Source organism: Argopecten irradians, chromosome 10 (assembly GCF_041381155.1).
Source record: "Argopecten irradians isolate NY chromosome 10, Ai_NY, whole genome shotgun sequence".
Taxonomy (NCBI): Eukaryota; Metazoa; Mollusca; class Bivalvia; order Pectinida; family Pectinidae; genus Argopecten; species Argopecten irradians.
This window is the reverse complement of record NC_091143.1, coordinates 1964165-1981906: the sequence shown is the minus strand read 5'-3', so window position 1 is coordinate 1981906 and position 17742 is coordinate 1964165. Positions and strand designations below refer to the sequence as shown.

General features: G+C 40.1%; 2 protein-coding genes across 2 annotated transcripts; both read left to right on the top strand.

Moving 5' to 3' along the window:
* The first annotated feature begins 4016 nt into the window (after positions 1-4016).
* On the top strand, positions 4017-8344 carry LOC138334031 (S-antigen protein-like). Its single transcript, XM_069282749.1, has 2 exons — positions 4017-6485; positions 8336-8344. Exons 1-2 carry the CDS (start codon positions 4017-4019, stop codon positions 8342-8344), a joined length of 2478 nt encoding a protein of 825 aa, XP_069138850.1.
* Positions 8345-8355: 11 nt separating this feature from the next.
* On the top strand, positions 8356-16565 carry LOC138334030 (uncharacterized). Its single transcript, XM_069282747.1, has 5 exons — positions 8356-8485; positions 11815-12189; positions 14115-14396; positions 14677-14802; positions 16438-16565. Exons 1-5 carry the CDS (start codon positions 8356-8358, stop codon positions 16563-16565), a joined length of 1041 nt encoding a protein of 346 aa, XP_069138848.1.
* Positions 16566-17742: the final 1177 nt, after the last annotated feature.

Here is a 17742-nt window from a genome sequence, read left to right as displayed (position 1 = left end):
GAGATATGAGACAACCCACCCAGGGAGATATGATACAACCCACCCAGGGAGATATATGATACAACCACCCAGGGAAGATATAGAGACAACCCACCCAGGGAGATATAAGACAACCCACCCAGGGAGATATGATACAACCCACCCAGGGAGATATAAGACAACCCACCCAGGGAGATATGATACAACCCACCCAGGGAGATATGATACAACCCACCCAGGGAGATATGAGACAACCCACCCAGGAAGATATGAGACAACCCACCCAGGGAGATATAAGACAACCCACCCAGGGAGATATAAGACAACCCACCCAGGGAGATATGATACAACCCACCCAGGGAGATATAAGACAACCCACCCAGGGATATGAAGACAACCCACCCAGGGAGATATGAGACAACCCACCCAGGGAGATATGAGACAACCCACCCAGGGAGATATAAGACAACCCACCCAGGGAGATATATAGACAACCCACCCAGGGAGATATAATACAACCCACCCAGGGAGATATAAGACAACCCACCCAGGGAGATATAAGACAACCCACCCAGGGAGATATATACCAACCCACCAGGGAGATATGATACAACCCACCCAGGGAGATATAAGACAACCCACCCAGGGAGATATAAGACAACCCACCCAGGGAGATATGATACAACCCACCCAGGGAGATATGATACAACCCACCCAGGGAGATATAAGACAACCCACCCAGGGAGATATGAGACAACCCACCCAGGGAGATATAAGACAACCCACCCAGGGAGATATAAGACAACCCACCCAGGGAATATATAGACAACCCACCCAGGGAGATATAAGACAACCCACCCAGGGAGATATAAGACAACCCACCCAGGGAGATATATACACCACCGAATATACAACCCACCCAGGGAGATATAAAACAACCCACCCAGGGAAATATGATACAACCCACCCAGGGGGATATGAGACAACCCACCCAGGGAGATATAAGACAACCCACCCAGGGAGATATGAGACAACCCACCCAGGGAAATATGATACAACCCACCCAGGGAGATATGAGACAACCCACCCAGGGAGATATGAGACAACCCACCCAGGGAGATATAAGACAACCCACCCAGGGAGATATGAGACAACCCACCCAGGGAGATATAAGACAACCCACCCAGGGAGATATGAGACAACCCACCCAGGGAGATATGAGACAACCCACCCAGGGAGATATAAGACAACCCACCCAGGGAGATATAAGACAACCACCCAGAATTAACAACCCCCAGGGAGATATAAGAAAACCCACCCAGGGAGATATGAAGACAACCCACCAGGGAGATATGAGACAACCCACCCAGGGAGATATAAGACAACCCACCCAGGGAGATATAGACAACCCACCCAGGGAGATATAAGACAACCCACCCAGGGAGATATGAGACAACCCACCCAGGGAGATATAAGACAACCCACCCAGGGAGATATGAGACCAACCCACCCAGGGAGATATAAGACAACCCACCCAGGGAGATATGATTTACAACCCACCCAGGGAGATATAAGACAACCCACCCAGGGAGATATAAGACAACCCACCCAGGGAGATATGAGACAACCCACCCAGGGAGATATAAGACAACCCACCCAGGGAGATATGAGACAACCCACCCAGGGAGATATGAGACAACCCACCCAGGGAGATATGAGACAACCCACCCAGGGAGATATGAGAGACAACCCACCCAGGGAGATATAAGACAACCCACCCAGGGAAATATGATACAATCCACCCAGGGAGATATAAGACAACCCACCCAGGGAGATATGATACAACCCACCCAGGGAGATATGATACAACCCACCCAGGGAGATATGAGACAACCCACCCAGGGAGATATGAGACAACCCACCCAGGGAGATATGAGACAACCCACCCAGGGAGATATAAGACAACCCACCCAGGGAGATATGAGACAACCCACCCAGGAAGATATGAGACAACCCACCCAGGGAGATATGAGACAACCCACCCAGGGAGATATAAGACAACCCACCCAGGGAGATATAAGACAACCCACCCAGGGAGATATGAGACAACCCACCCAGGGAGATATGAGACAACCCACCCAGGGAGATATGAGACAACCCACCCAGGGAGATATAAGACAACCCACCCAGGGAGATATGAGACAACCCACCCAGGGAGATATGAGACAACCCACCCAGGGAGATATAAGACAACCCACCCAGGGAGATATGAGACAACCCACCCAGGGAGATATAAGACAACCCACCCAGGGAGATATGAGACAACCCACCCAGGGAGATATAAGACAACCCACCCAGGGAGATATAAGACAACCCACCCAGGGAGATATAAGACAACCCACCCAGGGAGATATGATACAACCCACCCAGGGAGATATAAGACAACCCACCCAGGGAGATATGAGACAACCCACCCAGGGAGATATAAGACAACCCACCCAGGGAGATATGAGACAACCCACCCAGGGAGATATAAGACAACCCACCCAGGGAGATATAAGACAACCCACCCAGGGAGATATGAGACAACCCACCCAGGGAGATATAAGACAACCCACCCAGGGAGATATGAGACAACCCACCCAGAGAGACAGGGAGATATGAGACAACCCACCCAGGGAGATATAAGACAACCCACCCAGGGAGATATAAGACAACCCACCCAGGGAGATATGAGACAACCCACCCAGGGAGATATGAGACAACCCACCCAGGGAGATATAAGACAACCCACCCAGGGAGATATGAGACAACCCACCCAGGGAGATATGATACACCCAGGGAGATATAAGACAACCCACCCAGGGAGATATGAGACAACCCACCCAGGGAGATATGAGACAACCCACCCAGGGAGATATAAGACAACCCACCCAGGGAGATATAAGACAACCCACCCAGGGAGATATAAGACAACCCACCCAGGGAGATATAAGACAACCCACCCAGGGAGATATAAGACAACCCACCCAGGGAGATATAAGACAACCCACCCAGGGAGATATAAGACAACCCACCCAGGGAGATATGAGACAACCCACCCAGGGAGATATCAGACAACCCACCCAGGGAGATATGAGACAACCCACCCAGGGAGATATGAGACAACCCACCCAGGGAGATATCAGACAACCCACCCAGGGAGATATGAGACAACCCACCCAGGGAGATATAAGACAACCCACCCAGGGAGATATGAGACAACCCACCCAGGGAGATATAAGACAACCCACCCAGGGAGATATAAGACAACCCACCCAGGGAGATATAAGACAACCCACCCAGGGAGATATAAGACAACCCACCCAGGGAGATATACAACCCACCCAGGGAGATATAAGACAACCCACCCAGGGAGATATGAGACAACCCACCCAGGGAGATATAAGACAACCCACCCAGGGAGATATGAGACAACCCACCCAGGGAGATATGAGACAACCCACCCAGGGAGATATAAGACAACCCACCCAGGGAAATATGATACAATCCACCCAACGGAAAATGCAGAATATTTAACAAAGGCTAACCTATTTTGGAATGTTTGTGCATGTAGTTTTAATAATAATGAATACAAAGAATTCAGGCCCTTTGGGCCTTTTTAAAATCACAAAATGAAAAAGTAGTGTTATTTTAAAGAGACAACTCAAAGTACATTTGATATAAGTTTAAGAAAATTGGACTGTGGGCAGTTTCTATGGGATTTTTAACATTAGCTTGAACACCAACTTTCAATAAAACATCAGTTACCAAGAATAAAACTATTTTATTGTTTTATAACCTAGCCGTTTATTATTAATGCCTATACTATGTCAGTTGTGAAAAGTGTGTGTTTAAAGAATGAATTGCTCTTGATCAGTTATTCAAATACAATTTATGGCTGGGTTTTACCAGAGTCAAATATAAAAATATATATAAATCGGAATTTAACAAAGTGATTTATCCATTGAGACAAACGCTCATTTGAATACTGAAGGATGAAGGGAGAAAAAGAAAACACCACCCATGGGGATAAAGGGAAACTCGCCCAGGGAGATAGGAGACAAGCCAACCAGGGAGATATGATACAACCAACCCAGGGAGATGTAAAACAAATAAATCGGGAAGATAATGTACAACACACCCTGGGATACAAAGGACGGCCCATCTATATAGATATAGGACAACCGACTCGGGGGGATAAAGAACAGCCTAACAAGGGAGATAATGGACAGCCAAACAAGGGAGATAATGGACAGTCTACCAAGGAAAATAATGGACAGCCTAACAACGGAGATAATGAACAGCCTACCAAGGGAAATATTAAACAGCCTACCAAGGAAGACAATGGTCAGCCAAACAAAAGATATAATGGACAGCCTACCAAGGGAGATAATGGACAGTCTACCAAGGGAAATAATGAACAGCCTACCAAGGAAGACAATGGTCAGCCAAACAAAAGATATAATGGACAGTCTACCAAGGGAGATAATGGGCAGCCTAACAAGGGAGATAATGGACAGCCTACCAAGGGAGTTAATAGACAGACGACCAAGGGAGAAAATGGACAGCCAACTACGGAAAATAATGGACAGCCTACCAAGGGAGATAATGGACAGCCAAACAAGGGAGACAATGGTCAGCCAACCAAAAGATATAATGGACAGTCTACCAAGGGAGATAATGGGCAGCCTAACAAGGGAGATAATGGACAGCCTACCAAGGAAGACAATAGTCAGCCAAACAAAAGATATAATGGACAGCCTACCAAGGGAGATAATGGACAGTCTACCAAGGGAAATAATGAACAGCCTACCAAGGAAGACAATGGTCAGCCAAACAAAAGATATAATGGACAGTCTACCAAGGGAGATAATGGGCAGCCTAACAAGGGAGATAATGGACAGCCTACCAAGGGAGTTAATAGACAGACGACCAAGGGAGAAAATGGACAGCCAACTACGGAAAATAATGGACAGCCTACCAAGGGAGATAATGGACAGCCTACCAAGGAAGACAATGGTCAGCCAAACAAAAGATATAATGGACAGTCTACCAAGGGAGATAATGGGCAGCCTAACAAGGGAGATAATGGACAGCCTAACAAGGGAGATAATGGACAGCCTACCAAGGGAGTTAATAGACAGACGACCAAGGGAGAAAATGGACAGCCAACTACGGAAAATAATGGACAGCCTACCAAGGGAGATAATGGACAGCCTACCAAGGGTGATAATACACAGACGACCAAAGGAGATAATGGACATCCTACCAAGGGAAATAATGGACAGCCTACTAAGGGAGATAATGAACATCCTACCAAGGCAGATAATAGACAGTCTACCAAGGCAGATACTGAACAACCTACCAAGGCAGATAATGGACATCCTACCAAGGCAGATAATGGACAATCAATCATCGAAAATAAAAGCATAAAACCTCCCCAGGTACAAAAGGAACAAAACATCATTGGAGAAAAAGGACCACTAATATATGCAGATGAAAGACAGCCAATCCATGGACGTAATAGACAGCCAATTCAGAGACACAATGTAGAGCCAAGCCAGGAACACAAAGGACAATCCATCCAGGACATTATAGAACAATCTAACCAGGGAGAACATGAACAACCAACAATTGAAGGAAATGGACAATTTACCCAGAGAGATGAAAGACAGAAAATACAGGGAGATGAAAGACGGCCAATTCAGGGAGGTGAAAGACAGCCAATTCAGGGAGGTGAAAGACAGCCAATTCAGGGAGGTGAAAGACAGCCAATTCAGGGAGGTGAAAGACAGCCAATTCAGGGAGGTGAAAGACAGCCAATTCAGGGAGGTGAAAGACAGCCAATTCAGGGAGGTGAAAGACAGCCAATTCAGGGAGGTGAAAGACAGCCAATTCAGAGACACAAAGGACAATCCATCCAGGAAAATATAGACCGATCTACCCAAGGAGAAAAGGAACAACCCACTATGGAAGAAAAAGGACAACTAACCCAGGGAGATGAAAAACAGGAAAACATAGAACAACCTATCCAGCATGACAATGGACAACCTACCCAACTTGACAATGGACAATCTACCCAGCATGACAATGGACAACCTACCCAGCGTGACAATGGACAATCTACCCAGCTTGACAATGGACAATCTACCCAGCATGACAATGGACAACCTACCCAGCGTGACAATGGACAATCTACCCAGCTTGACAATGGACAATCTACCCAGCATGACAATGGACAACCTACCCAGCATGACAATGGACAATCTACCCAGCATGACAATGGACAACCTACCCAGCGTGACAATGGACAATCTATTCAGGGAGAGGTACGTCAGCGGACACAAGGAAAGACAGAACAAACGAACATGGAAAATTTAGGACATATCAATGACGCATTTCAGTATGACAATCCTCAGGTGGTTTCCCTAGGCAACCACCCAGCAACACAATCTACCACGCAGGTAAGTTTTGCGGTAAAACTATTGCGGTAAAACTATTAGATATCTTAGTATTGTTTTCAATGTTATACAAACAAGTTTGACAGTTATTTTTTCCATTGAAAGATAATGAAATTCTTTTCTTGATATTTTACATAAGCAGGGCTAGAAAAAAGTAAATAAGAAGCAGATTATTTAAAAACGACCTGAGAGACCTCAAAGTCGACATATGATAGAGAATTTTAATGACATGTATGATGTACAGGGTTATAGTAAGCGTTGTATATTGTCCCTAGTGAACTAGTTTGAATTTTGTTGGTAAGAATTGTCCAGCCAAATAGCACAATGGCCTATAATTGTCTTCATGATTTCATAACGAACAACACTAACAAAGCTTAAATTTGTTGCCTAGGCGAATAGATAGATTAACAAAAACAAACAAAAAATTTAAAAACATACTCACATATAGTAACCTTACACTACTTCAATGGCAATAACCGACAGACAACTCTGACTGGTATTCTTATAATCTTAGTTCCAAAATCATTGTGACTCATATTCAAGAAAAAGATCGAGACATTTTTTTATTGTAAATTATAGAGCTATATTTATCGATGTTTTAAGACTGACATTGATTAATTGGATGAGACGTTTGGTTCTTGTGAGACTTTATTATTCTTTTGCCAATCATTTTATTTAAAGGAGACGTGAGACTAAAACGGATTCTATACCCGTATATAAAACTGTCCTAATTTTGATTACTGTCAACCAACGTTCTTTCGCGAGTACCAACTGTGACGATTCACGGATCGGTATAATATACTTTCCAATAAAATAAAACAAAAAATGATCACGATTGTGACGAACGTTAGTTAGTTTGCAGTCACATATGTAGTAATGACCTCCTGTTATACGTACTGTATATCTGAGAGAAAGAAAACTATCTAATTGCAAGAACATTTCAAATTAAATTATGCCTGTTTTATTCACGACTCAAACAGCTCATAGATTCCCCATAAGTTAGTAAGGTATGCAATATTTATTTCACCTGTGCAGCCGACAGTCCGGATTACAGATCTGCAGACGTCCAGACGGTCGGTCACCAGCCCGCCGGACGGAGGGTGTAGGGCGTGGGCGATCGTCCTAGCCTGCTTCATCATTAACATGTGCCATGCTGTCGCGGTGAACTTGTTCTATTTGCCACATGACATCAGAGATGAATTCGGGGCTACTAAAACGTATGACATATATTACGCATTTTATGTCATACGACGACTAGGAGGTCTGTATAATTTCCAACTGACTAGATCCTTTGTACTATCATTTGTTTCAGTGATTCGCTGATTTTAAGGATTCGTTCTCGAGTACATATATATGTATTTGGAAAAAGTATTTGTTAATGTGGAAGTGGATAAACTTGAAAATAAAATAGGAATTAATGTATTTGAGTAAATAGAGCTTCCAAAACACGATAGTGAAGTTATCATATTTATCAAACTCTCGTTAGATAATTTTCAAACTTTTGAAATTATCTAACAAGACTTTAGACGAACCTTATAGTGTTGGAGAACTTATTTATCCCTTAACTTTCTATCAACGTTCCTCGTCTACATTAGGGTAGCTTATTTTTACCACCATACACTGCCTGACTTCTGTTGTGTCATACTTTGATTAAACAACTTTCGGATATACGGTAATTAAAAGGGAAATTCAAGAGAGCTAGGAATTGGTCCAAGGAGGTCGCTGCAGGTGTTGACACACTGTCAACATAAACGATAACCAATTATAAGTACCGGTACATGTACTATGGAGTTCATCACATGATTTGTGAAACATGCATAGTTATGGTATAAATAGTGTTTCTTGTTTTCCAGTGGTGTTAGCAGCCATTCTGATGGTGCCTCTGGGATACCGTGTTGTAGGGATGCTGGGGTGTGTTATGTATGGAGCCGGTTTGTTTGTGTCCTCCTGGCTCACCAAAGACCAAGGAGATCTCGCTGGATTCCTTATAGGGGGACTAGCTGGTAACGCCCACATTCTGTTCAGTTTCTTTTATGTAAATACACGATGTGTTTATTTTTTTATATTTACATTTTGCCACAGCGACTCCCATTACTCTAATAATAATCGTGATCTGCATTATGAGCCAATAAATGCAGCCTAGACTTGGTGTAGTAATATCTACATGAATGGATGTGAGTCATGTTTACTAATACCATGTTAGTCCGCGCTGGAAAATTGACATTGTAGTTGAATTTGAATGAACCAGTTTGGTTATGAAACTTATAAAAAAATCTTTAAAATGTCTGGATAATTGAAAGTAAACTGAATAGCTATTAAAAAATATTGAAGTTTTGTTATCGTTTCATTTTTTATAGGGACTATTTTTTAACACATTGAACTTGGCTGTTGAGGTTAAATGGCTGAAGCGGGAAATTCAAATGTTCACTTGCATTTAAATTATGATTTACTTTGAACTAGAAAATAAAATGTAAATATAAAAATTAAATGATTGTTAGATTGCATTTATTGGATATATAAATGCAGTCTGGGTGGCAGATAAATATTCATAGCGCCCTAACGGGCGCTATTCTATATATCACCCAGACTGCATTTATATCTCCAATAAATGCAATCTAACAATCCTTTAATTGTTAAATATTATAATTATCATACTTATGATTTATACCAGAATGTTTTTATTATATGTAATGCAGACGTGGGCCGACATATTTGTCCGTAAAATGTAAAAAAGTGACTCGGATATGATTTGTATTGATACATTGTACGTGTCTTATTGCTATATATTTTAATGTCCTTGGTCCGCCTTCCTCTTGCTGTAATACATTCCTATATATTTTAATGTCCTTGGTCCGCCTTCTTGCTGTAATACATTCCTATATATTTTAATGTCCTTGGTCCGCCTTCCTCCTGCTGTAATACATTCCTATATATTATAATGTCCTTGGTCCGCCTTCCTCCTACTGTAATACATTGCTATATATTTTAATGTCCTTGGTCCGCCTTCCTCCTTCTGTAATATATTGCTATATATTTTAATGTCCTGGGTCCGCCTTCCTCCTTCTGTAATATATTGCTATATAGTTTAATGTCCTGGATCCGCCTTCCTCCTTCTGTAATACATTGCTATATATCTTAATGTCATTGGTCCGCCTTCCTCCTACTGCAATACGTTCCTATATATTTTAATGTCCTGGGTCAGCCTTCCTCCTTCTGTAATATATTGCTATATATTTTAATGCCCTGGGCCCGCCTTCCTCCTTCTGTAATACATTCCTATATATATTTTAATGTCCTGGGCCCGCCTACCTCCTTCTGTAATATATTCCGATATATTTTAATGTCCTGGGCCCGCCTTCCTCCTTCTGTAAACATTGCTATATATATTTTAATGTCCTGGGCCCGCCTTCCTCCTTCTGTAATACATTCCTATATATTTTAATGTCCTTGGCCCGCCTTCCTCCTTCTGTAATACATTCCTATATATTTTAATGTCCTGGGCCCGCCTTCCTCCTTCTGTAATACATTCCTATATATTTTAATGTCCTTGGTCCGCCTTCCTCCTTCTGTAATACATTCCTATATATTTTAATGTCCTGGGCCCGCCTTCCTCCTTCTGTAATACATTCCTATATATATTTTAATGTCCTGGGCCCGCCTACCTCCTTCTGTAATATATTCCGATATATTTTAATGTCCTGGGCCCGCCTTCCTCCTTCTGTAAACATTGCTATATATATTTTAATGTCCTGGGCCCGCCTTCCTCCTTCTGTAATACATTCCTATATATTTTAATGTCCTTGGTCCGCCTTCCTCCTTCTGTAATACATTCCTATATATTTTAATGTCCTGGATCCGCCTTCCTCCTTCTGTAATACATTCCTATATATTTTAATGTCCTGGGTCCGCCTTCCTCCTTCTGTAATACATTCCTATATATTTTAATGTCCTGGGCCCGCCTTCCTCCTTCTGTAATAATTACTATATATTTATGTCCTAATACATTCCTATATTTTATAATATCCTAGGTCTAATTTTTCCTTCTGTAATACATTGCTATATATTTTAATGTCCTGGGCCCGCCTTCCTCCTTCTGTAAACATTGCTATATATATTTAATGTCCTGGGCCCGCCTTCCTCCTTCTGTAATACATTCCTATATATTATAATGTCCAGGGTCCGCCTTCCTCCTTCTGTAATACATTCCTATATATTTTAATGTCCTTGGTCCGCCTTCCTCCTGCTGTAATACATTCCTATATATTTTAATGTCCTGGATCCGCCTTCCTCCTTCTGTAATACATTCCTATATATTTTAATGTCCTGGGTCCGCCTTCCTCCTTCTGTAATACATTCCTATATATTTTAATGTCCTGGGTCCGCCTTCCTCCTTCTGTAATACATTCCTATATATTTTAATGTCCTGGGCCCGCCTTCCTCCTTCTGTAATACATTCCTATATTTTATAATATCCTAGGTCTACTTTTTCATGCTGTAATACATTGCTATATATTATAATGTCCTGGGTCCGCCTTCCTCCTTCTGTAATACATTCCTATATATTATAATGTCCTGGGTCCGCCTTCCTCCTTCTGTAATACATTCCTATATATTATAATGTCCTTGGTCCGCCTTCCTCCTTCTGTAATACATTACTATATATTTTAATGTCCTTGGTCCGCCTTCCTCCTTCTGTAATACATTCTTATATTTTATGTCTGGCCGCCTATATATTTCTAATGTCCTTGGTCCGCCTTCCTCCTTCTGTAATACATTACTATATATTTTAATGTCCTTGGTCCGCCTTCCTCTTTCTGTAGATAATACATTCCTGTATATTATAATGTCCTTGGTCCGCCTTCCTCCTTCTGTAATACATTACTATATATTATAATGTCCTTGGTCCGCCTTCCTCCTGCTGTAATACATTCCTATATATTTTAATGTCCTGGATCCGCCTTCCTCCTTCTGTAATACATTCCTATATTTTATAATATCCTAGGTCCGCCTTCCTCCTGCTGTAATACATTCCTATATATTATAATGTCCTTGGTCCGCCTTCCTCCTTCTGTAATACATTACTATATATTATAATGTCCTTGGTCCGCCTTCCTCCTTCTGTAATACATTCCTATATATTTTAATGTCCTTGGTCCGCCTTCCTCTTTCTGTAGATAATACATTCCTGTATATTTTAATGTCCTGGGCCCGCCTTCCTCTTTCTGTAGATAATACATTCCTGTATATTTTAATATCCTGGGTCAACCTTCCTCTTTCTGTAGATAATACATTCCTGTATATTTTGATATCCTGGGTCAACCTTTATTTTAAGGCCTTGGTTCAACGTTCCTCTTCCTCACTGCTGTTGTTCCTCCGTTGGAATATTTCACGAAGAAACGGCTTTGTGCCATTGCTATCGTCAGATCGGGACAGGTTATTGGTGTCGAAGGAATGCTCTTTCTTTACTTCCATACAAGATTGATGGAAGATAATTCTCTAGTGTTTAAATGGGAACACAACTTCCGGTATCAACTGATTCCGTTAGGTGTCGCCTTTCTCTGTTGTACCACTCTGACGCCGTTAGAATTAAGGTGCTCCGACAGTCGGGAAAGTTTCGCCGGTCGTATCATACAAAATCTGGACTGGAAATTCTTAAAGGATAAGTTGCTATACCTAATTTTAGCTCTGGCCTTCTTGGAACGACTTGGTAAGCATATCTAAATGATATAAAACTTATGATTTATTTTAAATTCAAAAAGATAAAAATTCTTTTTAATACATATAATTTATTTATGCATAAAACATACCTCCAAATTAATGTTTCTCCATTCGCTGATCATTTTCACATCAGATTATTTTAATTTGTTCCACCCTCTCATTCCATAATGCAAGCACATACACATGTATACTACACGCATTAAAGTGTTCGTTTTCTAATGATGTAAGTTTTCCTACATTCTGTCTTGTTTAAAGGGATCTGGTAAACAAATTATGCTGTCTATGTCCGAGTGATATGTTTGTATGATTATTTAACGTTCTAGTAACAGCTAGGGTAGTGTAAGGACGGCCTCCCGGCATGCATGCGATGTACAGCGTGTATGAAGTGTAATGTGTATTTTGGGAGACTGTGATATATTCGTGATGTGGCTTCTTGTATAGTGGAACTCTTGCCTTTTTAAAGTCCTATATCACTGAAACATACAGTTGAAGACACCAAGCAACACATCCCACCAGGTCACATTATCATTTTAATCAATGTTTTCGTATTTTATAATCATTTTAATCAATGTTTTCGTATTTTATAATCACTTTAATCAATGTTTTCGTATTTTATAATCACTTTAATCAATGTTTTCGTATTTTATAATCATTTTGCTTTCGATATACGGGCTGTAATCATGATAGAACTGATAATTTGTTGCTGCTTTTTAGTCCCCTGTCGGTGAAACCGGAGGGGACTAAAGTGTCTGTCTGTCCGTCCGTCCGTCCGTCCGTTCGTCCGGATTTGGTTTTAGGTGATAACTTGAGAACTAATAAATGATTTTTATCAAACTTCACACAATGGTAACCTATGAGAAAATACAGCTTGGAATTGAATTTGGGGTCAAAAGGTTGACTACAAAGGTCACTGTTACTAAAGAATAGTTTGTTTCCCAAATTTAGTTTCCACATATTAATTTGAGAACAGATCAACAGAATTTGTTCAAACTTTATACAATGGTAACATAGGAGAAAAGATAGCTTTGGATTGTATTCGGGGTCAAAAGGTCAACTACAAAGGTCACTGCTAATATAAGTAGATTGTTTTACAAAATTTTAGTTTCCAGACGGTAACTTCGTCAACAGATTTTGATCAAACTTCACAAAATGGTAGCATATTAAAAAACCCAGCTTGGAATTGATCGCTGCTACTAAATTTCACAAGTTTCTGGACGATCATTGAGAACATCGGAATTGGTTCAAACTTCATACAATGATAGCATATGAGACAAAAGAGCTTGGAATTGAATTTGGGGCTAAAAGGTCAACTACAAAGGTCTCTCTTATTAAAAATAGATTGTTTCACAAAGTTTTTAGTTTCCGGACAATAACTTGAGAACACATCAACAGAATTTATTCATGCTTCATACAACGATAACATAACTAAGCAATAATAACTTCCCATAGATTAGATAATCTAATTGACGTCAGGGGACTTTGTTAATTGTTACACTTACTGTAAACTTGTTGATGGTATTCACATCAGTTTAAGTTCCAGACATGTATAAAATAAGTGTGATGAAGTTTCTTTGTATGTACTTAGGCCATGTGATGGGATCGTTTGTGTAAGTTCGTATTCTGTTCTGATTGTTTTTCCATATTGAATTTTTTTACGTATTTGATAGTCTTCCCACTTATACATTTGTAGTTTTTGAAGAATGTTGGTAGATTTGAATTTGTATAGATAAACATTGTATGTTAAACATATATCTTGTGAAATGGTGACCAGTAGTGTGATATTCCACGTTAGTCCAGAGGCCAAAATATTTTCTGTTGACTTCATTTGTGCAGAGCTTGATGCTTAAATGGTCGTACTATGTTTATCTAATCCAGTAATACACTTTCGTCTGAATTTTCTATTTTATTCGACAGGAAAACAACTGGTGCTTAATCGCTACAAAGACTTAATTGATACAGTCGATCGTGCGAACAGCAATGCGAAGGGTATCCTCTCTAACTATCCAGGTCTGGGGGAAGTGTTCGGGCTGGGTTTGTTAGCGTCATGCTGTTGTTGCAGAGGCTGGAAAACCAAAACCGTCCTCATCACTCTTGGTGTACTCAACATCTGGTCGGGTGTGGCTGTCTGTTTAGTCCCCACTACAAACTCCTTCGTCATAGTAGCCTCATGTGGAGCTTACATTGGTCTCTGCAAAGGTTAGTGCGATAACAATGATCATTTTATTGTGCACGAGTAAAGGAACCAGGGAAAGGTCGATTTTGTCAGATGAATGTATATTCTACATGCCCAGTAGTTGTATTAGGTATTGATAGATATAATATTTGCCCATAGCAACCAGTCAGAATTTACAATGGAATCAATAACATTTGTAGTCGACGTAACAGACGATATTTTGCCTTCCGGAACGCCTGGTTATAATTCATGTCGGTGTGTGAAGGACGGGTTAGTTATGATTTTCTTGTCTTTATCCCCCAGGACTATTCTCCTCACTGATAGATAATACCATACCAGATACGTTCGGTAACAGGAATGTCCGTATTGTTGAAGGAGCGCTCTGGTTGGCAGCTGGAATCGCGGAAATAGTTTTAATCCATGTTCAAGGTGAGACATCAATCCATCAATAATCAATAAAAACACAACATAAATAAAAACGAAGCTATCATTAAGTATATAATACGTACCTGTCGCATAGTACATAAGATAGACCAAGTTATCCTCGTAGTAAAGTGTGTTAAATGTCTAATTATATTCGGTAGAATGAATAGCAATATTTCAAGCATCAAATTACCTTCCTGAGGGATTTATGGTCCTATATTTACATCTTCACTGCAGTCCCACTATGTAACCTTACCAAACGCAGTTGGCAGTCATATAGACTATGAACTTCAATCGCTTATTATGACGTCATTATCATTGTGAAGTCACATTTGTCGTACCGGCGAGCACGGAAAACGGCTGTTCAAATGGGTGTTCCATCCTTGACGATAACGAATGATAAATTCATTATATATTGTTATTTCAACATAAAATTATAACCAAATGTAAACATAAGAATTGAACGTCTTTCAGTTGGCATTCATAGCCAATATAAATGCCAACTGGACAGAGGCAACTCCATCATGAAGCGCTAGCGCGCTTCATGGAATTTGCCTCTGTTCAGTTGGCATTTATAATGGCTATGAATGCCAACTGAAAGACGTTCAATCCTGGGAAAATTATAGGACCATAAATCTCCCATGAAGCCAATTTAATGCTTATATTTCCGTTTTCTGTTATATTTAAGCCAACCTGTAATGCACACTGTAATCGTTATTAACAAATCAAATTCCACGCTGCCCCCGTCAGTGGAGCTTCTTCTTGTGACGTCATAAGTACCTCCGACGTCATTCGTGGTAAAAAAATAAGTCCATGGAAATAAACATAAATCATCTGTACACTTCCAACATTTTAAACAATATGTTCTATCTTTAGGATATTCAACGTTTAAAAGACATAACTAAAAATATTAATGCGAATATAGATCAATTAGGGTTTTTCATTCCGGTAATACGCAAGTACGCACAAAAAATGCGCATTGCGTCATTACAATGTACGTCATGACGTCGTTCAATCTCTGTCGTTCAGAACGACGTCACAATACATGTTATACATATCACTACACCAACGAGAGTTATAGGAGAATTATTATCTCATAAATTCCGTATTTTGTTGGTAAGGTTATATAGTGTCAGTCCCGAGCAAATGGAAATATAAAAATATACATTCAATTTCAACAATATTTAATTGATATTATGTACATCAATAGGATCGGACATCAGGCTACGCCTATTTAAGTCCTCTCCAGATCATATTTTAAAGTATAAACATGAATTCATTCTGCAATTCATTAATACATATATATTTATATATACAAATAAACTGAATTAGTTACAGTATAGTGATAATAATATTAATAATTAATTAAAGGGGGATAACTACAATTTTATTTTTAATAGATAATGTTCCACAACAAGTTTAGTTATTTGGAATTATTAAAAATATACATGCGCTTGATGAAAAATATCTTTGAATATCTGCAAGAGAAAACATAAATCAATGATAAGAGAATAGATACTTAATATAATTTTATTTAATGTGTGTGTGGTGAAAATTCGTTGTAATCCGACAGAAAATGTGTCTTTACATTTGTTTAACATAGATTGATGATTTTTGTTTCTTGAATTGCTTTGTTCACAGATGCCATTTTTGATACTTATGGGTCCAGGATAGACCTGATAAAGGCGAGTTTTTACGTTGGAGGAGGATTAATGATCCTAACAGGGAAAACTGCCATTATAACAGGATGCCAAATGTCAAAGACCTAAACAGGAATTTCTCGTCACTGATAAAGAACACGATCTGAATTTATTGTAATCCTTCATTTTGTATCATTTAGCATTTATGTGAAAGTTACTTGTCCAATATTAATGTAGGAAGATTTTATTTCTACGATGTCAGGAAAATGTTCCAATATTGGACAATCGTGTACTTAAAATTCAACATAACATTAGCAACCTCGCGAGTGTGATTGGCGATATCATTAATTTCCTTACAACCTCGTTATTTTACAGTGACCTACATCATTTGTTTCGAGAACTCACTAGTTTCATCAGTAACCTAGTTATGTTCATAAGTGACCGCGATAGTTTCAATATTGTCTAGAATTTGAATTGTCACCATAGACCCATTTAGTATCAACATTGGCCTCAATAGTTTCTTTAGCGATCCTAGTAGTTTTAGCGGTTACCTCATTGAATTCATTAGTAACCCATTAGTTTTAGTGATCCATTAGTTTTACTAAAGACCTCATTGACTTTATGAGTTACCTTAGTATCAACGGTGATCCCTTTAGTTTTGTCATAGACCCAGTAGTATTGTCATAGCCCCAGTAGCTTTGTCATAGATCCAGTAGTTTTGTCATAGACCAAGTAGATTTGTCATAGCTCCAGAAGATTTGTCATAGCCTCAGTAGTTTTGTCACAGCTCCAGTAGTTTTGTCACAGCTCCAGTAGTTTTGTCATAGACCCAGTAGATTTGTCATAGCTCCAGTAGATTTGTCATAATCCCACTAGATTTGTCATAGCCCCACTAGATTTGTCATAGCCCCAGTAGATTTGTCATAGCTCCACTAGTTTTGTCATAGCCCCAGTAGATTTGTCATAGCCCCAGTAGATTTGTCATAGCCCCACTAGTTTTGTCATAGCCCCACTAGTTTTGTCATAGCCCCACTAGATCATAGCCCCGGTAGATTTGTCATAGCCCCATTAGTTTTGTCATAGCCCCAGTAGATTTGTCATAGCCCCAGTAAATTTGTCATAGCCCCACTAGATTTGTCATAGCTCCACTAGATTTGTCATAGCTCCAGTAGATTTGTCATAGCCCCAGTAGATTTGTCATAGTCCCAGTAGATTTGTCATAGCCCCAGTAGATTTGTCATAGCCCCAGTAGTTTTGTCATAGCCCCAGTAGATTTGTCATAGCCCCAGTAGATTTGTCATAGCGT

Coding starts and splice junctions, on each gene's coding strand:
- LOC138334031 (XM_069282749.1), top strand. CDS start 4,017: ATGAAGGGAGAAAAAGAAAACACCACCCATGGGGATAAAGGGAAACTC.
- LOC138334030 (XM_069282747.1), top strand. CDS start 8,356: ATGGTGCCTCTGGGATACCGTGTTGTAGGGATGCTGGGGTGTGTTATG. Junction 8,486..11,814: donor CCTTATAGGGGGACTAGCTG/GTAACGCCCACA, acceptor CTTTATTTTAAG/GCCTTGGTTCAACGTTCCTC. Junction 14,803..16,437: donor AGTTTTAATCCATGTTCAAG/GTGAGACATCAA, acceptor CTTTGTTCACAG/ATGCCATTTTTGATACTTAT.